The following is a 23,166-nucleotide window of genomic DNA, read 5'->3' as shown; positions in this document are numbered from 1 at the left end:
CTTTCTCCTATAAACCTGAAGACAAAAGAGTCTCCTGCCTTCGACAAACTCATGCTGTCTATTTTACTTCTGGTTCCTGCTGCTAAGTATTTCCTGGGTCACCAGCCTGCTATTTCCTCACAAATGTCCCCAGTAAAAATACCCGCACCACGTGCCTGCAATTGGAGGGTGGTGTCTGAGTTAGTCCAGGGCTCATGGAATTACTGAGGAGTGTTACATCTCCAAATTAATCGCCATGAGGAAAGTAAGGTTTGTTTGTACACACATGGAAAGGCAAGACAATGGGCAAGGAAGTGATTTGAATACAGTCACAGCAGTCTTGGGGTGGGGCGGGATTGGGAGTAAACTAGGGAGCTGTTCCTGTGGAGAGGAAGTGGGGAGATGAAGAAAATGGAAAATATTCGGGAGGTCTTAGTCTAGAAGTGCATCTGATCAACCCGAAAGGAAAACTACATGAAAATACCTCTTGCTTTTAATTTCCTCTTTTTTTAAAAAAATGAAATATATTTCATATAAAGTAAAATGGAAAAATCTATTTTCAGAAGTTTCTGGTGCCAAGAATTAAATCTACAGTTTTTGGGTTCTTTTGAGACAGGGTTTCTCTGTGTAGCCCTGGCTGTCCTGGAACTCACTCTGTAGACCAGGCTGGCCTCAAACTCAGAGATCCACCTGCCTCTGCCATCCGAGTGCTGGGATTAAAGGCGTGCGCCACCACCACCCGGCATCATTTAGTGTTGTTTATATGTTTGTGTTTTTACAGATGACCCTTTGGTATTGAATAGCCAATCAGGGGTCTCATCCCCGGAGAAGACTGATTCTCTCAGCAGTCACTAACTGCCTCTGTTTGTAGCTCTTCATCCAGGAGTGAGGCCCTGTCAGAGTCCTTCCATCCATGCTGGCATGTCAGCTGGTGCGGGCATTGTTCAGGTCTTGTTTAGGGGACCACATTGTTGAGATTTCTTGGGTGCAGCTGTCTGTCATGTATAGAAGACACAGGCTCACAGAAGACGACTTGGTCCTGGGGTTCTCATGATCTTTGTGCCCCTCCTCCTCAATGTTCCCGGAGTCTTAGGTGTAGGGGGTTATGTTGTTGGGTTGTAGATGTATCAGTGGGGGCTGGGTGCCCACAATGAGTTGTTTGCTGCATTTTGACCATCTGTGGTTTTCTGTAATAGTCATCATCTGTTGTAAAAAGGAGTTAGTTAATTTGATGAGGGGTGAGATATTAACACTTATGTCTGTAGGTATAAGTATTTAAAATGTACTAGTTTGCATGTCTGTTTTTGTGCCAATAGCGTTCTGTTTTCATTACTATAGCTCTGTAATAAATCTTGAAATCCGGAATAGGAATGCTTTCAGCAATGGTTCCTTTGCTCAGGGTTGCTTTGGCTATCTGGGGTCTTTGGTGGTTCCACATGAACTTTAAGGATTTTTTTTCTGTGAAGAATATTGTAGAGATTTTTATTGGAATCATATTAAATCTTGTCTTAACTAGGGCTTTCTAGCATTGTGATGAAACACCATAACCAAAAGCAACTTGGGGAGGAAAGGGTTTATTTCTCTTACACGTCCGTATCACAGTCCATCATTGAAGACAGTCAGGGCAGGAACTCAAACAGGGCAGGAACCTAGAAGCAGGAGCTTATGCAGAGCCATGGAAGGTTGATGCTTAATGGATTGCTCAGCCTGCTTTCTTAAGGAATCCAAGATCACCAGCCCAGGGATGGCATCATTCACAGTGGGCTGTGCCCTCCTACATCAATCACTAAGAAAACATCATACAGCCAGGTCTTATGGAGGCATTTTGTCAGTTGAGGTTCCCTCCTCTCAATGACGCTCGCATGTGTTGCATTCACATAAAACTAGCCAGCACAGTCTGTAAATCGCTTTGTAGAATGGCCATTTTCACAGCAATTCTCTAGTCCATGGGCACGGGACGTCTTTTCATTTTTAGTGACTTCCTCAAGCTCTTTCTTCAGAGATTTCAAGTTTTCACTGTAGAGGTCTTTCACCTCCTCGGCTAGGTTCACTCCAAGGTATTTAGTTGTCTTTGAGGCTTTGTGAGTGTGAGTGTGTCAATAACCAATGATCTCTCCCTTAGTGGGCTTGCTGTTTCCTTGCTGATAGATGTTCTGACTGGGGTTAGATGTAGCATAAATCTTAAAGATACTTATTAATAAAAACAAACCCAAGGCCAGTTATTGGGGTGAGTGCTGGACGTTCAGAGAAGCAGAACAAGCCACAGCCACCTCACCTTGCCAATTCCTCAGCTGATCCTGTTTCCTCAGACTGGATGCCTCTCAGCTGAACTGTGCTGCTCAAAAGCCTAAAAGCTTAACCAGCCTAGTTCCTGGTCCTCATACCTTATATACCTTTTTGCTCCCTGCCATCACTTCCTGTGATTAAAGGCATGAGTCACCATGCCTGGCTGTTTCCAGTGTGGCTTTGAACTCACAGAGATCTGATGGATCTCTGCCTCCCAAGTGATAGGATTAAAGGCGTGTGTGCCACCATTTTCTGGCCTCTATGTCTATCTAGTGGCTATTCTGTTCTGTGACCCCAGATAAGTTTATTAGGATGCACAATATATTGGGGGACACAATATATCACCTAGTTAGAGGGAATCCCAAAGCATTTGAATTTACATTTGAATGATGGCTAAAGATACTGCATACTTTAAAAATATTTATTGCCCATTTGCATTTATTCTTTTGAGAGTTGTCTGTTCAGTTCATTGATTAGTTGATTGGCAGTTTGCTTTGGTTCTCTTCTTTTGGTCTGTAGTTTTTGCAGTCCTTTCTATAGTCTAGATATTAATGTTTTGTCTGAAGTTCAGCTGGTAGGGATTTTCCCACATTATGCACAGCCTATTCTGATAGAGAGTGAGGAGAGGGAGAGGGAGAGGGAGAGGGAGGGAGAGGGAGGGAGAGGGAGAGAGAGAAGAGAGAACTCTCTCCCTGTGCATCTCAAACTGGCTTCAAACTCATGATCTCCTGGATTCTGCCCAAGTGTGAGGATTGGAGGTGTATACCACCATGACTGGCAGTATGGAAAGGCACTAAATGTACAAACCCACCAATGTTTTGCAAACGTCTGAACCCAAGGAATCACTATGCAAATCAAGAAACAGAGCTTTGCCGTCACTTCAGAAACTCTTCTAGTGTGCCTTTTGCCTTTCAATCAGTATCATCCAAAGAAGAAATGGTATGTTCATTTATCATCGCAGAATAATTTTGCCTATTTTGGAACAAAAAAAAAATGTTTTAAATAACACATAGTCGCTAAATACTTGTGTGATATTTCAGTTATTGCACACCATGTATGTTGAACAGACATTGGAAACTAACTTACTACAAACCACCCAAACATTGATCATTGAACACATTGGAAGGTGCTCTGCTGCTGTCTTTGAAAACGAGGAAGTAGACACAGGAAATGCAGGCATGATAGGTGGCCTATTAATGTTACCTACCTACCATGCCATCTGTTCAGTCCCTTTCCACTAAAGGGTGTCGGCACCATAACCACTGGAACTTTTTTCTACTGTGTTCTCTGCTGTGTCCCTGTAGTCACAGTAGAAGACACATATATGACCTCATGGTGGGGATTCTAGGTGAAGAGGCATGAACAATCGAGCTCTGGATTCACATATCATTCTGGTGGGCTCATTCTGGCCATCTTGAGGGAAAGTCTTGATTAATGGGCCTCTTAAGATCTCTTGGCAGTGATTTGATTTGGGGTTTCTTTGTGGAACACATGCCTTCACGTTCAGCTGAACACAATGAGGCCTGTTTCATTTGCAAAGGTATTGGTGGGTCCTGCCCCTGACCAAAGAGAAAGACTTAGCAAACTCTCCCGTTTGCTAAGTACCAAGAGAGATCATTCCCTGATGACCACTAATTAACGTTCTTGCCGCCACTCATGAAACTGGCTTCGTGCGGAGAGGAAGCTTCCACCCTCAGCCTACAGGGCAGGCTCCAGCCAATGGCTGACAAGGAATTAATTCTCTTAGCACACTAGGCTCCAAATCTCTCTGCACTGTCAGCAACATTTGCTACTTTCCATTTCTGTATTCTAGTCATTCCAGTAGGTGAAAAGTAGTATCTCAACATGGTTTTGAGTGCAACTTCCTAATAATGAATGTGAACCTTCCCAAATGCTTGTTTATTTATCTTCTTTGGAAAATGCCCATTCAATCCCTTTGCCCATGTTTGAATTGAGTTTTTAAATTACTGTTGTTTTTGTGGCCATCCGCTCTACATCTAATGGATATTAATTAGTTGTAAGGTCTCTGATATGCCAATATTTTCTTCCATTCTATGGGTTATCATTTTACTGTTGTTTTAGTATAACAGTTTATTAATTCTTTGAGAATTTTATGCAAGGCATTTTAAACCTACACCTGCCCTAACTCATCCAAGATGCACCCCCTACCTCCCCAGCCCCTCCCAACTTCAACTTCGTGTCCTCTTTTTCTGTTTGTTTGTAACATTCCAACTAAAGTTTCCCCTTGCTCTCCTCATGTCTTCTGTTTTGAACAACCCACCAAGTCCAATTGGTGATAACCACATACTCCTGGATGTGGGAGTGTGGTTGACCTACTAGAGGTGATTCTCTTAAAACAAACAAAACACCCCTCTATCCCCCAGAAACCATCGCCTGTCAATAGCTCCTTAGTTAGGGGAGCCCAGGAGTCCCTCCTCATTCCATGCTAGAATGTTGATTGACTTGATTATGTGCAGATTTATACAGGCAACCACAGCTGCTGTGTGTTTATGAGTGTAGCTAACTCATCATGTCCAGTAGACACTGTTTTGCTCCAGTCCTCCCCAACCTCTTACAATCTTTCTGTCCCCTCTTCTGGGATGGTCCCTGAGCCTTAGGGAGTGGGTGTGGCATAGATGTCCCATTTATAGCTAATCACGCCATGGTCATTTATTCTCTACACTTTGATTAGTTGTGAGTTTCTGCATTAACCACCATTCACTACACAAAGGAACTTCTCTTATGAGTCTGAGAGATGCACTACTGTGTAGGTAGAGATATGAATTTAGAGGACAGTTTATACTACGTACATTTAGTACATGAATGGCAGTAGATCCATCCGTGGGGTCCATGAGCTCCCCAACCATAGGTTCTGAGCCAGGTGTGTTTTCTCCTGTGGAGCAGACCTTAAATCCAGTCTGAACCCAGCTGGTTACCCCCATAATATTCATGACATTATTGTACCCATGGGCATACTTGCCATACTAGTCTTTATCACAGTTCACACAGTTCACTGCTGGATAAAAATGTTGATGACGGCCAGGGGGTGGTGGCGCACGCCTTTAATCCCAGCACTCGGGAGGCAGAGCCAGGCGGATCTCTGTGAGTTCGAGGCCAGCCTGGGCTACCAAGTGAGTTCCAGGAAAGGCGCAAAGCTACACAGAGAAACCCTGTCTCCAAAAACCAAAAAAAAAAAAAAAAAAAAAAACAACGTTGATGACGTTTTTCCCACGAGAGTCCAAACAACTCTTCCCAGTGCTATGAGAGCCAGCAGAGAGGACGCTTCCAGGTCAGTACTAACTGACTTCTCCATGCCCTGAGGCTAAAGTGTGCGGAGTTTTCCGCAATACAGCATTACCATCGAGTTCTCATGGACAACTGAGAAAAAGAACAACAGCTGTATTGTTTTGTGGATCTCCAGGACACCCACAACCAACAACTTGAGAGAAGGTATTCCACACCCAGGACTGGGCTTCTTATTTGGCAGTCTCTGGCTTCTGGGAGGAACATTTTTCTCTGCATAGACTAACTCAAATTACACACTTTTATTTGAGTCTCTCTCTCTCTCTCTCTCTCTCTCTCTCTCTCTCTCTCTCTCTCTCTCTCTCTTTCTCTCTCTCTCCTTCTCTCTCTCTCTCCTTCCTTCTCTCTCTCTCCTTCTCTCTCTCCTTCTCTCTCTCTCTCTCCTTCTCTCTCTCTCTCTCCTTCTCTCTCTCTCTCTCTCTCTCTCTCTCTCTCTCTCTCTCTCTCTCTCTCTGTGTTTAGGAAACTCATAGAATAATAGCTTTCTATATGGCTTTTTCACACATCCTTTGTGTTAATTATCACACAATCCCTTTCTCTGCCCATCCCTCTCCCTACTTAAACCTCCTTGTCCATTTATTGCATCTGTTCACAATTCTCTCTTAAATCAATGAACTATATAATTTACTCACATTTTTGGTTGCCTACATATCTGGTATTCCGATCTTTGATCCATCTTGAGCTACTTTTGTGTGTAGAATAAGGTAAAGGCCCACTTCGTCCTTTTGAGTGGTGACAGCCAGTTTTCCCTGAACCACTTTTCAAGAGTACCAGGCCTTCCCTATCGAATTATGTCAGCCTCTTGTTGAGTGAGCAATAGACTCTCTATGTGAGATTTATTTCTGGGCTTTCTATTCTGTTACCTTGAAGAGGGTGACTGTTCCCGCACTAGGGGCATGTTATTTTAATTACTCTAAGTTTGTGGTAAGTTTCTGAATCAGGAATTATGAGTGTCTCTACTTCATTCTTTTTCCAGGGTGTTTGGGTACTTGGGATCCTGTGTAATCCCACACAGATCTAGAGAGATGGACTTCTCCTTTTTGGTTAAAAACAATACCAAAAACACATGCTAGGACTTGTGTTGAATCTCTACATTATCGTGGATGTTATTGACAATATAACAATGTTAAGTCTTCCTATTGGATGAACATAGAACTTCTTTTCATTTGTTTAGGTTTTGTCTCATTTCCTCCAGCAATATTTTGTACTTTGGGTGTCCAAATCTTTCGTGACATTAGTCATATTGATTCTTAAGTACTTAATTCTTTTAGACATATTATAAATGGAATCGTTTTCTTAAATATCCTTCCTAGGTGGTCAGTGCAAATGTGTAGGATAAAACTGTTTGGCTTTATGTACAATATTGCCAAATTTGTTTATTAGTTTGGGCCACCTTCTCTATAAAAATCATATAATCTGTGACTAGAGATAGTTTAATCTCATCCTTTCTACTTTGAAACATTGTGCTCTGAGTATTTTACAGTTTTAAGTTGAGATCGAGACTTTAAATGAAGGCTGAGTCTAGAACTCAGTCAGCAAAGTGCTTGCTACACAAACTTGAGTGCTTGGGTTCAACCCCCACACCCAATTAAGGGATCGTTGGCATAAAGTTGCAATCCCAGTGCTGGGTAACAGACACAGAAGGCTGCTTGGAGCTCACAGTCCAGCCTAATCGGCCAACCCAAGGTCCCAGTGAGAGATCCTGCCTCAAAAAACAAGGTGGATAGCTCTTAAGAAACTACACCCAAGATTTGACATGTGGCTTCCATATACATGCACAAATATATGTACATGTGCATACTAACAACACGCGTACACACACACACACACACACACACACACACACACACACACACACACTTTATGTGTAAAATGGAAGAAAAAAGACCCTACAGTGCAATGCACTGAGGAAGAACACTAAACTGGTCTGTAGATGACTGGATTCTTGTGATTTTCTTTATTTTTTTGCAATGAAAATTCATGCCTTCTAGAGAAAAATGAGATGTTTACAAAAAAGGGCAATAATAAGAGAAGGGTAGTATTGAGACCGAGAGACAATGAGCTGACAACAGTGCATTCACTGGGGGGTTAGTGCTGGCTTTCAGTGTGCTTCCATCTAGTCTCACCCTCATCAGTCACGTAAGTTTGTGGGACATTCTGGAGAGAAGCTGGCTTGGCCTCTTACAATGATCACTTCAAGACTAACCCCACAGGCAACCACCATCCAGACTCCTTTATGAGTCCTTATTGAAAATGGCTCTGGCAGTTTAGGAACATGTTTAACAGTGTCTTCAGCACATTTACTCTGGGTCCTTTGTTCTCCTCGTAGCTATGACTCCATTTGAAATGAGCAACCAAACACACGTCACAGAATTCATCTTCCTGGGATTTTCCAACCACTCCAGTCTACAAGGCATCTTCTTCCTGATCTTCCTGGCCACTTACCTGACAACTCTCTTGGGGAACACACTCATAATGTTGGCCACCAGGGTCAGCCCTGCTCTCCACACTCCAATGTACTATTTCCTCAGCAACCTGAGCTTCTTGGACATCTGCTACACATCCACCACCATTCCGGTCATGCTGGTGAACTTCTTCAGGGAGAAGAAGACCATCTCCTATGAAGGCTGCCTCTCCCAGATCTTCTTCTTTGTGACATGTGCTGGCACAGAGGGTGTTCTGTTGGCCGCTATGGCTTATGACCGCTTTGTGGCCATTTGCCGACCCCTTCAGTACCCGGTTCTCATGAGTGTGAAGGTCTGTGTCTGCTTGGTGGCTGGGTCCTGGCTCTGTGGCTTGGTGAATTCTGTGACTCACACAGCACTGGCAGCTACACTCACCCTGTGTGGACCCAATCAGATCAGCCACTTTCTCTGTGACATCCCACTGCTCCTCAAGCTCTCATGCTCAGACACCTCTGTCAATGAGTCTGTGCTCCATGTGGCCAGTGCCACCATCGGCCTGAGCCCCTGCCTGTTCACTGCAGGCTCCTACGTGCTCATCATCTCTGCCATCCTTAGGATTCCCTCTGCTCAGGGCAGGAGAAAGGCCTTCTCTACCTGTGCTTCCCACCTCACTGTGGTGGTGGTTTTCTTTGGAACAGCCAACTTCAACTATGACAGACCCAGGGAAGGCTACTCCTTGGACATGGATATCCTGGTGTCTGTGCTCTTCTGTGTTGTGACCCCCATGTTGAACCCCATCATCTATAGCCTGAGAAACAAGGAAGTCAAGGGTGCCCTGAGGAAGCTTACTAGAAAACATGGCTTCTCTAGTGAGACCAACAATTAGACTGTTTATCTGTCTTTTCTTTCTTTCCTTTTTTTTTGCCTAGTACATTAAAGCATGTTTTTAGTTCTTTGATAATTTTATACAATGTGTTTTGATCATATTTAACCCCTCTTCCACTTCCTCCCAGACACATTCCTTTGCCCTACCTACCCAATTTCTGTTCTATTTTTCTAATTTTTTAAAAACACCCATCAAGTTCCATTTATGCTGCCCATATATTCTTAGATGTGTGGCCTTCTACCGGCATGTGCTTGTCTTTCCAAAGGCAGCATTCTTAAAGAAAACTGGCTTTCCTTCCTGGAAGCTATCAGTTGACAATAGCTCCTTTGGCTAGGTAGGACTTTATGACTATCCTCCCTCTCCATGCTGGGATTTGGGCTGAATTGAGCTTGCACAGATCTTGTGCGTGCTGGCACAACCACTGTGAGTTCATAATGCAGGCTCCTAGCTATGTCTGGAAGACACTGTTTCCATCCACCACCTCTGACTCTTATGCTCTGTCTGCCTCCTCTCCTGCAATGATCTCTGAGCTTTGGGAGGAGGAGATGTGGTACAGATGTGCCATTTATGTTGAGCATTCCAAAATCTCTAATTCTTTGCACCTTGACCAGTTATGGGTCTCTGTATTAATCACAATCTACTGAAAGAGAAGTTTTTCTGATGAGGTTGAGAGAGACATTAATCTATGACTCTAATGGTAATTAGAGAATTGGTTTAATACTCTATTCCATGTATCAGAGGGCCTATGCTAACCTAGCCACAGTTCTTGGCCCAGTAATGATGCTGTGAATGGTTTTAACTTATGGAACAGGACTTAAATCCTATCAGAAATAGCTTGGTTGTTCCTATAACATTTGTGCCCCTTTTGCACCAGTTGCATGTCCTTCCCAGGCGGGTGGTGTTTACAGCTCCCATGGTTCACAGTTAGGTAAATATTGATGACTACTGTTCACCTCCAGTAGCATGCACAGTGTCTTCTGGCATTACTAAAGGCGGCCAGTAGGGATGAAGTTTCCAGTTCGACACTAGCTTGATACCTCTACATTCTATGATTCAAGTGTATGGTGTCTTCTACAAAGGTTCCTACTATTAGGCTCTGGAGAGTGATCAACAACACTGGCAATAGTCTATAATGTTTGGAGATCTATGGGACATCACTAGCCAATAACTGCAAAAAAGATTTGTTAGCCTTTTTTGGCATGTTTTAATTATACAAACTAATGTATTTCATTATGACTTCTTATACATGTATGTAACATACTTTGCTCATATATACCTCCTCTATGATATTCCTTTTTTTTCTTTTTCATTTCTTCTTGAGATAAGGTTTCATGTACCTCAACTTACTATGTAGCCAAGGATGATCTTGAACTTCTGATCTTCCTACCTCCACCTTTGGAGTGTGTGTGTGTGTGTGTGTGTGTGTGTGTGTGTGTGTGTGTGTGTGTATACATATATATGTATATGTATATAATTGTTGTATCTTACTGATTTTTTTTTCTTTGCTGTTGTACAGTGGCCTTCCTTACCTCTTCTAATTTTGGTCTGGTGTCTGCTCTGTGAGATGAGTATCCTACCCCACCTTACTTTTGGTTCCTGTTGGTTTGAAATGTTACTTTCCCATCCTTTCACTTTCAATCTGGTGTGTCTTTGCCCATCAGTCCATGGTGTTTCTTACAAGAACAAACAGTTGGGTCTAATTTTTATTGCCATTTTTTGGACTGAATTGAGGACTATTCTTTTGTCCCTACCATGTCTATTTTAGAGACTGCATGCACATTCTCATTCATTTCTCATATCTTTACATTTATTCTATTGTTTGTTTGTTAATTTGTTTATTGGGGACCCACACCTGCTACCGTCCATGTCCACGTGTGGCAGCCCGAGGACACATGCAGAAGTTGATTGTTCTCCTTCTTTCATTAGGTCTCAGGGATGAAGTTCAGTTCTTCGGGCTTGGCCACCAGCACCTTCACCCTGAGTCATCTCATCCATCTTGATCTCTCACCTTAACCATGCTTTTTAGAGGGCCAGACTGCCAGTCTGTAGAACTCACCAAGCTTTTTAGAGGGCCAGACTGACTGTCTGTAGAACTCACCAAGCTTTTTAGAGTGCCAGACTGCCTGTCTGTAGAACTCACCAAGCTTTCCTCTTCTCCCCGGGGAAAGTCCCACCTACGAGGGGTTTCTCCCTTCCCCCACCATGCTGTTTAGTGCCTGTTGTTAGAGTCCTTCGAATATTTTCTAGATTTGTCTGGTTTCTGTCTCCTATTCATTATTGTACTTCTAGGCCCTTCCATCTGCTTGATGATCTTCTTCAGACTCCCAGAAGCACAAGGAAACTATAGGAACTCCTAATCCACTGTCTCCATCTCTGAATTCTAGATAGTATTTCACATTCTGAAAGTGTTCTTAATTTAAGACAATCAGAAGCATTTCCCCTGTGATTGTAACCATGGTCATTGTATAGAGTGTATCTTAACAGCTGTGCTGTGCTAGCCCATGAGGATAGACAATAACTCCTGTGTTCAACAGTTCACAGGTTGTATATCTCCTGGGCTCCGTGTCCTCCGGTCCTTTTAGAATATTTGCACCATTTTCTCCCCCGCCCCACCGACTCTATATGACAATTCCTTCCAGTTTTCCCAGTTTTGCTGCCACCAGTGGTAGGTGTGACATGCTATAACAAATGTAATTTTGATTTGTGTTTCCATGAAGTCTTTCATGTACAGCCATGAAAACGTATGTCTATGTGCTGGGTATGTTGATATGTCCTATCATGAATGTTTCTTAGCAGTGAAATAATACATACCTTGTGGATCTGACTTCTTTCACTTAGAATTAAGTTTTCAAGTTTCATCCACATTATGCTGGGGTTATAACTCAGAGGAAGAGCAGTCTCTAATTGTCAATGAGCCTAAAGTAGTTTTATTATTTTGTTTTGTTCTTTATAGAGTTTATTCTAAAAAAAAAAACCTTTGCAAATAAGAAGTATTTTTAAGATTTATTATTATTATCATTATTATTATTAGTGTGTGTGTGTGTGTGTGTGTGTGTGTGTGTGTGTGTCTGTGTGTGTGTGTGTGTGTGTTAAGGTGGCCCTGAGGCCAGAGTTGTCAGATACCCTTGCAGCTAGGGTTACAGGTAGCTATAAACCACCCAATATGATGCTGTGAGCCAGAGTCAGGTCTTCTGGAAAATCAGCATACATCCTTTTCTGCTGAACCACCACACGTATAAAAACCATATTAGTAATGAGATTGTTGAGCTTTAGAGACTTGACTCTTGGCACGGCTTAATGTTCTTATTTTTATTTTTGTTCAGTAAAATACCACAAGACTTAAAACCTTACAGGCTTTTTCTCCACAGGTGTTCCACCCAGCTGCTGATGGTTCTGCTTTTCTCTCCTTTAAACTCCAAAGCAAGTAACACCATCATCAGGTCATGAGAAATGGAGGGACTATAAGTAAGTCATTGTGGGTAATGGCAGAGAAGCAAGGAAACATGTGTCCAGGTGAACAGTGCTAAGTAGGAATGGGATAGCTCTAAGACTGCAGGCATACTGCGGCACTGTGGTTGCAGACGGTTGTCTAAGTCGGTACACATTTGAACTTACATCCTTTCTCTAATGTAAGGGGAAGCCAGCTTCGTGGTTTTAGCAGCCCACCACCTCTTAGCAAAAATCTGGTAGTGAACTTCATTTACCAATGTCCCAAAAGAGATAGGAAACTGATCTCCTCACTGCATACTTGGGAAAGATGATTGCCAAGACCTTAATGAATCCAAGAGAGAATTGCTCTTCATTTCTCCAATTTCTATTCAGGCTGTTGCCCTTGAGCTGTGCTTGCACAGCAAGAAGTCCCAGAACAGCTGCTCGGAGGCAGATTAGACGGGATGGTCCCAAAAGGTTGGCCCTTTATAAATGGCCATTCTGGAAAAACGAATTGTGGAGAAAGCAAAGGATTTCCAACTCCTGTGTTAGGCCATGTGTATGCTCTGTGAAGCTTCCAGAATGAAGACTCTCCTTCATGATACTTGGAGGTCAACTGTCAGATTTTAGCAAAGAATGTATTTTCAAGGCAGGTACTAGTTTGAAAAGCATCAAGCCCCACACCAAAGTCAGAAATCTAAGGCTTTTGGTGAGAGTCAAGAGTAAGTGTGTTTCTTTATTTACTGTCATTATTGAAAAAGACTTCATATATAGCTACCCATTACGAAAACATTGTAAGTTATTATATGTATTTCCATTATAATTTTGGTGGTGTTTATGTAATGACTTTTAAATATCCTTCTGTATATGTATAAATTTCTGCAGTGGTGCTTATAAAACCATAGTGGAATTTACTTCAGAGATTATCTAGTATAAAACCCAAGGGATGTTTACATTCCTTAAGTGAAATAGTATGAGTGGAAAATTTATTTGTGGTAAATAATATGCAATGCTAAGTGTTTATCCTCCACTTTTGAAAAGCAGGGCAGAAAGAAATAATTTCTGTAGAGAAAGCACAGGGACACATTTCCACCAGGACCCTCTACAGTGTGATAATATATGCAAGCCAAATGTTTGTTTAAGCAAATCTAATTAACTCTCTACAAATGGCTTTAGAGATGTATCTATTCACCAACTAAAGGTTTTTTCTTTTTATTGACATTTTTTTCATACAATATATTTTGATCATATTTTCCCCTCCCCAAATTCCTCCCAGATTCTCCTCACTCTCAGCTTCACTACTCACCTAACCCTGTGTCCTCTATCCCTCACTCTCTTTAAAAAACAAAACAAAAACAACACACACACACACACACACACACACACACACCTACAAAAAACAGGAACCAATATATATAAACAAAAGACCAGTAAGACAAGGGGGGAAAATCAAAATGAGACATAAGTCTACAAAAATGCCATTGGGTTCATTTGTTCAGAGGTTTCATCTTTCGTTGAAACACAGTGATGCTTAGGCTATGGGTGGCAAGCAGCTTATTAGCAGCCAGAAAGCCCCAAGCTCTTGAGTGACTGATTTCATCCCACATCCTTGCTGTTAGAAATGTCTTCTATCTGGAGTTACTCTGTTTGTTTGTTTGTTTGTTTGTTTGTTTGTTTGTTTTTCGAGACAGGGTTTCTCTGTATAGTTTTGGTGCCTGTCCTGGATCTCACTCTGTAGACCAGGCTGCCCTCAGACTCACAGAGATCCGCCTGGCTCTTCCTCCTGAGTGCTGGGATTAAAGGCGTGCGCCACCGCCGCCCGGCTGGAGTTACTCTTAAATCATTTCATCCGCAATTACTTCTCCTGGAGATGATTGTCAGTTGGGAAGGCAAGAAACAGAGTTGCTGCTTTCAGCTGGGAACTGAGTCAATGCCTGCAGACAGTCCCTAATGGGACCACTGCTCTTGGGAGGGATAGACCTAAGTCCTTCCTTCCCAGACTAAAGGGTCAGAGCGCCACATTTACGTCCACACCAGCCATGAAGTCCTCAGGTCTGTAGGACATTTGCATGAGAACTGCTGAACAGAAATGTCCCTAGCCTTGTCAAATCCCTGTCCTACTCCTCTAGTGCCCTCTCAAGGCTGCCCTTAAAGAGCCTTTTGAGATCTCTAGTCCATAAATGTGCTGGATAGCTCTTAGCTCTCCGTTACTCACCAGAGACTCGTGGAGCATCCATTCACATAAGGCCCTTTATGGCTTTTCCATGCAGAATTGAAAGACACAAGTTAAGATCTTAAGGAGCTTGCACTTGAGATGGAGTGTGGGCCTTAGGGCAGGTGATCCATGCACTATTCCTATAGGTAGTCAAGTAGGGGCTCTCTAGCAAAAAATAAACAGACAGTAGCTCTAAAACTGCACAAAATGTCATCAAGCTTCATGCCCCATGCTGTGTTTTATCTTCCTATAGATGGAGTCTAGGATGAGAGGCAGAGCCTGAATTTCTTCATAATACTAGCATAGGGCTGTGTTAGACCCCACAACAGAGCTGAATAGATTTAAATTGAGACTTGTCGGTATCAAGGAAAGATTTCGGGCAAGAGCTGAAAGAAATAAGAATTCATAATTTGAAGAATGTTGTAGCTTGAAGGTTCTTACATATCAAAGGAAATGGTCATTTGTCTTCCCTTTCCCCCTAGTACATGGAGAAGCACAAATGAGGTAGAAAGTGCTGGAAGAATTAACTGCTGGGACACGCTTCTGAGGGATGTTGTGAACTTGTTAAGACTCTTAACCCATTGGTTACTAGTAGGTGCAGCTCTGCCGGTCAGGGGGACCAGCCCAGGCTCACCTACTAATGTGTGGTCCTTGGACCAGGCACATCAGCATCGCCTGAGAGCCCATGAGAGCTGCAGGAGATTGACATGAACATTCAAGGATCAAGCATTGCAATATAATCTCTGAAGGTTCCGTCTGATCCTTGGTACCCATAAACTACACAGAGCAAGCTCGTATATTCTATAGAATTAACTTTGCTACACGCACTTGAAATCATTTAAGTTTTCAATTAGATCAATTGGTATGCATGGGTGGTGGTGGTGGTGGTGGTGGTGGTGGTGGTGTGTTTGTGTTTTAAGTAGGTCAGAAATTTCCTGGGCTACATGAGAATTAGATTTACATTTTTTAATCATTGCTTTGTGCTATTGGAATCAAATATGAATAGATGTTTCCCTAATGTGCTGGAAGGGCTTCACAGTCACCAATTTCTGTTTCATTCATGCCCATTTGTTTCCTTTGGGGAAATGAACCCCTTAAGGTTAGTCAACAGAAAATTTCATTTATTGCAAAAAAAAAAAAAATCTCTTTTAAGACCTCTAGGGTTATTTATTTTCCACAGTTTGTTTATATTTAGGTTTGAAAATTATGCTTAACTTCAGCGCCAACTTTCTATTGAAATTTAAATACTTTAAGCTCCTTAAGGCCCTGAGACTTGGAATTTCTAATGAAAGCTGTGTTGGCCTATTAATCATGTGCATTGAATTCTTAGAATCAAAGATAAGAATTCTTGGGCTTTGAAGACTACAAAACAGTTTACAAATATACCATTATCCATAGCAAAATGTTGTCATAAGTCATGATGGTTATGAAATAAACTCTCTCCAGAGCCCAGCTTCTTTATTTGCAAAAGGGAAATGGTGCATCATCTCATAAGCTCTTCTGCAAAGCCACGGACTCAAAGCATGTACAAGTCATAGATATGAGTCGTTTGAAAGAGTATCACAACGTGGGCATTGTGGCACAGTATTGTTATTTACTGTGTTCTCTATTCTCCCTCAATATGGAAAATCCTGGCCAAATTCAGGTATGGAAAAAAACACATCTTTTCAAATTAATACACTGAGCTTTTGATTGGACTGTTATACTAAATTCTATTTTAATTTTTAAAGAAACACGTACCTCTTTTAAACTATTATACAAGACTTTTTAAAAAGCCAGGCAGTTACATATACCGAAACACCTTATGAAAACTCATTCTCAGGGCTGGAGAGGTGACTGAGTGGTTAAGAGCACTGGCAGCTCTTCTAGAACACCTGGGTTCAATTCCCAGTACCCACATGGCAGCTCACACAGATATATATGCAGGCAAAAGCATCAATGCACACAAAAATAAAAATTAAAAATTTTTTTGAAAAAGAAAAGAAAAGAAAACTCACTCTCAAATTCACTTTTGTATGATATATACACAGCCTGTGACTGTGGAAAGTAAGGTCACTGTTACACAACAGACTGCTTACCATCAAGGTTCCTGACCACTGTGCAGCAGCGTGTAAATTCCAAGGGTTGAATGTGCATCATCTCAGAGCGTTATGTGTAAGAGGTGACATTTGTTAACATTTTTGATGATAGTTGAACCGAGTTGCCCTGTGCTGACAGAATCAGCATCAGGGATAAGGTAACCAGGTCCATGTCACCACCTACAGCACCTCGTCCCTGGCCCAGGAGAAATTAGACTAGCTAATGAAATCAATGGAAACGCCCATATGGAGATATAGATAGATAATGCTTCATGAAGGTAGTCCTCAGGAGTTGATGGCATGTAATTAGCAGTTTCCAAGAACTTTACAGTAGATTGAATGTGCAACTTCAGAAACTGTTTTCTAACTCCAGAAGCAGATGCAGAAGGCTCTAAGTCCTGGGCCAGTCCTCTCTACATAGTGAGAACTTACCTCAACTCAAACAAAAGAAAGAAACATGTAATTTTTGAACCCTGAATGTTTATTTCCACTTTCTCAGTTTAGATTTCCGATTTCCCCTTAGTAAGATGCAGAGGGAGACTATGTGATAAGGACTTAACATTTCTTTCAGTGTGTACATCGGGACATCTTCCTGCAATGGAAGGTATCATATCTGTGTTTTTTCGTATGGAATGTGTGAACAAAATAAATGCCTGCCACTGGTTTTACAGTAACCTGAAGTTGGTCTGTGCAGCTGACAGTAGAAAGCACACATGTGGCATGGGGATAAGAGTACGTGCAGGTCCCAAGGCAGGTCCCAGTGCAGGTCCAGTGCGGTTTCCATGGTGACTGACTGTAAGTCAATGCTAACGAGGGACATGCTCCTTAGTTAGGGGCACCACTCAGAGACCGCAATGCAAACAGCTAATCTAGACGAGCTGGCATTTTTAGTCCTTCCTCAGCACGTGCTCAGGACATCTTATCCATGTTGAGCTCTCAGCCCTCATCTTTGCCTTTCTCTCCCACTGTTCCATCAGCTCTCCCTTCTCACAGCACGCACTGCTATTGCAGTTGTCTTTGAGATGATCAATCTCAAACCTACATCTGCAGTTCTAGCCTGTCTGGAAGTCATTTTTGTGACTATCCCATACCGACTAGCATTCAGCGTCACTCAAATCTAATCTACCCTATCCTCCTAAACCTACTACATCTCACATGATGCCCGTTTTAACGCGTGATCCCAAGCTGACTGGTGTCTTCCCCATGTCCTCGTGGACTCTACGGTGCTTCTGAGTTTGTTTTTATTTTTTCCCTAAGCTCCCAGATGCTATACTTTTAGTTATGGACCATTTCATTTTGCTCTTGTTTTAGCATTCAGAAGACTCTCTTGGACTAAATAAAGCAGTTCATATCTGAGGCACTGGAACCATGAGGGACTCTGGTCATTGGGTTTCACAATTTCATGCAAGATTTAATGAATGGATGTTCATGCATTTTCTAGACATGCAGGATGGTCTGTTTGTTTTCATGTTCTCAAAGCTGATGATTTTCTAAAACTCAAGATGTTTCCCTGCAGATGTCCCCCACTCTCAGTCTCCCCTCATCTAAAGACTTGTCTGGGGTTCCCTATTGTTGATACTCTGCATTCCTGCCTATTCTCACCCTGAAGCCTGGCTTCCAAAAAGACACCGCTCAGCTGCCCATACAAGAGGGACGCTACTCTCTGAGTCCCTAGAGCAGAAGCACTGAGCTGGTTTTTTCCCCGTCGACTTTGTGTAAAAAGGCAGACCTGACAGAGCTTCCCACATTTTGTTTCTATGCTCACAAGGCTGGTTTCCTGCCACCTGCTCTCGGGTGGTCACCAATGAGGTTCTGCTTACGTATAACTCAGAATGAATATAAACGTTAATGGCAACTGGCTAGATTGTCTTACCAGCTCCTGGAAAACTAGCAGGACTCTCAGTGTATGAGGCATACAGTGGCAGGGGCTTCCAAGACCCAGAATCTACAGTCAATGCAGCTCTCATAGAAGTTCACTGATGACTCAGAGACCTCAAGGGCCTCACTTCTGGAGCAGTCAAGCCAACAGAAGTCCTTTGAATTTGCTTGACCTTAGATGACTAGATCCATAGTGTTTTCCTTGAGATTTCCACCTTAACATCGCTTGGGAGGCCAGCTTACCTCCCTTTAGCTATGGACCAATGTTGTCAGACATGACTTGCTCAACCAATGAAATACACACAATATGCATGTGCACAGATACACACACACACACACACACACACACACAAACATATATAATTGCATTTGTTACCCAAGTCCCATTTGCCCACCAATCACATTCAATCTCCCAAATGGGTCATTGTCAAGAAAGAAGTAGATGTCATTTGTAAAATATGTTACATACTGAATTATGGTAGAAAAGAAATCAATAATGCCAAAAAAGGGAAAAGGAAGTGTTAATAACCTTAAAAAAAAACTAAGCCTGGTCCAACAAATCTTGAGAGGAAAACTGCATTAAAAATTGCCCTCTTGCCGGGCGGTGGTGGCGCACACCTTTAATCCCAGTACTTGGGAGGCAGAGCCAGGCGGATCTCTGTGAGTTCGAGGCCAGCCTGGTCTCCAAAGCGAGTTCCAGGAAAGGCGCAAAGCTACACAGAGAAACCCTGTCTCGAAAAAAAAAAAAAAAAAAATTGCCCTCTGTTTTTATTTCATTCTTTATTTTATTTTGAAAATTCAAATTATACTTTCTATTTAGTAAAACCATAAGAGCATACATTGATAAATTTTTATACATATAAACCACCAAAATTAAGATACAGAACATTTTCTTTAATCTAGAAAACACCTTCATTTTCTTTTCCAAATAACACCATTTTAAATTCTAGAAATAATCACTGTTCTTACTTGATCATCATAACTTAAATCTAGCTACTTTTGAGCTTCATTTAAAGGAAAAAATATAGTAGCTATTCTTTTGTGCCTGACTTCTTTCATACAACAAAACTGTTTAGACTTACAATGCTACTAATGTTTTCGTATTTTGTGGTTTTTTTTAGTTGCATTCATTATTCTATTTTATGATATGCCACAATTTGTTGTCTATTCTGTTGATAGACATACCATTTTCTTGGACTATTGTAAGCTGTCATACAAAATTTTTTGTGACCTATTCATTTTATTGAGACTACTCTAAGGCTGAAATCATCATAGAATAACAATATTCATAATTTATTGGAAATTGCCAAGTTACTTCCAAAAATTATTACATATTTGCTTCTACTGTGGAGATTTGGAAAACCAGAAACAATGGTGTTCCCATCATCACAACAACCTCAAAAAAGTCTGATGAAAATGCATATCAATATCTTTTCTTGTAATTGGAGAATTGAGATTGCAAAGCAAATAACTAAAATGAAATCTGGGGAGACAACAGCAACCAAAATCATCCATGTATGTTTTACCTAGAACAGAAGAACTAGATGTCACAAAAGCTAATAAGACTCAAATGAGAATAATTGGTGAATTGCTAGGCTAAATATAGATTAATGTCGGAACATGGAGTCCTTGAGAGCCATCTGAGATGGTTTATGTGTACTTTTTAATTTTTCTCTATGAATTCTACCAAGTGCTCACAGGGAGGATGGGGAGATATTCTGGGAATGTCTTTCAAGGTGCTGCTTCTTGTAGAGGCTGAGGGGCGAAGAGCAGCTGTAGGCCAGACTCCTACCAGCCTTACCTCAGATTCATATTTCCAAACACGAAATCTTTAGGATAATGGTAACAGAGATTGACCCATTAAGATGCTGCGAAAAACACTGCATGTGGGGAAGGACACAGAGTGGGTGACAAAGCCTAATCCTACGGGAGGAGAGGGGTACACACTGGGCACAGTGCCAGAGCTGGAGAAGGGACAGGATCACTTGAAAAGGTTATGTATCCATGAAGCATCCAAGGCTAAGACTCACCTAAAACAGGACCCTCCTTTCTTTCCTTGGGAAACAGTCTACCAAACAGATTATCTCTAGAGAACTGTAAAGCCAGAATATCCAAAGCCAAGCAGAAGAGTGGATACACTAGTCTATTCCCTAAGAGGGAAGTGTCACTACAGCTGAGGCTTGTGACATATTCAGAGTGACTACAGGAATAACAAACTTCAAATGAACCCAGCTACTGTTTAGATTAAACTTCATCAAAAATGTCTTGAAAAGGAAGAGCATCTTCAAGCAAAAACAGTAACCTTGGGATCTGTCTTTTACAGTATGACTAGCTTTAGCCCAAAAGTTGTGGCATATTTCTTAAAAGTAAGGAAAATAGTCCAAAGAGACAAGACATGTATCAGAACGAGACTCAACTATGAGAGATTTGCCAACTGTCTGACAAAGAATTTCAACCAATAGTTCATAGGCTAATCACTTTAATGGAAATGCTAAAGAGCATCTAAGATGAAATGGGTAATTTCAAAAGAGATAAAAAACTACTTCAAAAACATCTAACAGAGAGCAGCAACACAGGAGCAAGAGTAGCAGATGCCTGGCAAGTCTGGCAGAGTGGGAGAAAGCAGGGCAGACTTGGAGACAGGTCAACGGAAGTGACCCAAACCAAAGTGCAAGGGAAAGGTTAAAAACTGAGACCAGAATGTACAAAAGGCACAGCCTGATAATAAGCTGTCAGAATGAACCACGCAGAATTATAATTCCAGAAGGAGAAGAAGGATGGACACGGCACAAGAAGTATCTGAAGAAATAGTGGCTGAGGACTTTCCAAGATGAAGGACAAAATCACTGCAAAAGCAAAAGGCTAAGTACACTACGTTCAAAGTCGGGGCAGGGAGAGGAACATCTTAAAGGTAACTGAAGAAAAAAAAACCCGACAGAGAACCGTTCATAAGAATTACAGCAAACTCTTCATCAAAAGCGTACGTAAGCAAGAAGACAACGCCATGGCCATCCCAGAGCACCTGCTGCCATAGCCCTGTAGACTCCGAAGATAGCCTCCAGCGGGAAGAGGCAGGATTCTCTAATGCAGGCAAAACTGAGAGCGGGTACCTCTAGCAGAGTCTAAAAGAAATGTTAAAGGAAGCTCCTCAACTGCCATAGGGTCACAACAAAAGAAAGATAGCTGGAAATTCCTGAGTATTTAGACAGTAAACAATATGTTTTATAATAACTTGTGAGGCAACAAGAACACTTCAGAGAAAACTTTTAAGTATTTTGGACAGAATCAAAATAATCCAATATGTCAAAAAGTCGGGTTTTAAATTTATATCTTTAATATTGATGTTAGGAAAGCTTATCTTTAGCCAAACATGATGTAATTCCATACTTACAATCCCAGAATTGGCTGAGGCAAGAAGATTGAGAGTTCCAGGCCAGCCTGGGCTACATTGCACATTGAGGATATACTGTGAGAACTTGTCTTTAAAATTTTTAAGGGTGAGTGAGGTAGCCCAGTGGTACAGCACTTGACTAGAATATGCAAGACTCTGGGTTTGATTCTCAGCACTGAAAAAGACAAAGAAAAACCTGTATCTAAAATCAGAAAGCCATAGAGAAAGAGACAAACTTAGACAAATCAAAGCAAAGAAATGACAATTATTAAAGAAGTAACAACAAAATTAAATAGCAAAAAAATCATCAAAGATAAACTAGTTCCTTCAAAATATCAATAATATTAGTGAGTAATTTATCCAAATTATTTAAAAAGATTGAGACACAAATTATAAACATCAGGAACAAAAGAGGAGAGGTAGGTAGCGATGCTGTGCTCATCACCCTTCAACATAGGAAACACTCACAGACTCACTCAAGAAGAAATAAATAGCCTATGTAGTTCTATGACTGTCTGAAAATCTGAATTTGAAGCTTAAAACCTTCCAAAACAATGCCTGCCAAGCATATATAGCTTCATTGCTGAATTTAAATAGGCATATAACAAAAGTAATCTCTGCTTTAAAAAAAAATCAAAAGAAGCTCTCTAAGACATTTTATATGGGCAGATTTTCCTCATAACAAAATTAAACAAATACATTACAGAAAAGAAAACCATGCACCAGTACCATTTCTCATGACTACAAGTACTTCTCCAAGTCATTAGCAAATCTAATCTAGACGCATCTAGGAAGGATGGCATCACAGTCATTGAGGTCAAGCCTTGGAATGCAAGGCTGGTTCAACATTCAAAATTCAATCCACATAATGCACTACGAAAAAATACAAAACCATCCCAGCACATCCAGATAATGTTTTTAGAAAATGAAATATGGACTCATGATTAAAAAAACATATTAATATATGGGGCTACACATGGTCTCAGGAGTAGAGGACAAAACAAAACTCCGAGTTCATTCCCCAGCACCAAAACACACAAACACACAAAACTATTTAAAAAGTCCACATAAGAGGGGCTTTCTAACCTGATGAAGAATACTGAGCAAGTGTTATGTCAAGAGCACAGATTATTAACATAAGGTCCTGTTTCTTTTCCCAACAATTACGTAACAGACACCTTTCACAATGCAGTGGACAGCCTGAGGGACGGAGCAGGAGCTGCTCCACTGTCACCAACAGGGGGGGGGGGGGAGTTCAAGCCACGTCAAGACCAGAAATCCACAATTCCTCACGCCCTTTACCTCCAAGACTGGCA

At 41.5% G+C, this 23,166-nt stretch overlaps 1 protein-coding gene across 1 annotated transcript; it reads left to right on the top strand.

The window, feature by feature from the left end:
- The first annotated feature begins 7,899 nt into the window (after positions 1-7,899).
- On the top strand, positions 7,900-8,859 carry LOC131913821 (olfactory receptor 5V1-like). Its single transcript, XM_059266598.1, has one exon. It carries the CDS (start codon positions 7,900-7,902, stop codon positions 8,857-8,859), a length of 960 nt encoding a protein of 319 aa, XP_059122581.1.
- The last annotated feature ends 14,307 nt before the right edge of the window (positions 8,860-23,166 follow it).

Source organism: Peromyscus eremicus, chromosome 6, assembly GCF_949786415.1.
Source record: "Peromyscus eremicus chromosome 6, PerEre_H2_v1, whole genome shotgun sequence".
Lineage (NCBI taxonomy): Eukaryota > Metazoa > Chordata > Mammalia > Rodentia > Cricetidae > Peromyscus > Peromyscus eremicus.
The sequence above is the reverse complement of the archived record's forward strand: the minus strand, read 5'-3'. Positions and strand labels throughout refer to the sequence as shown.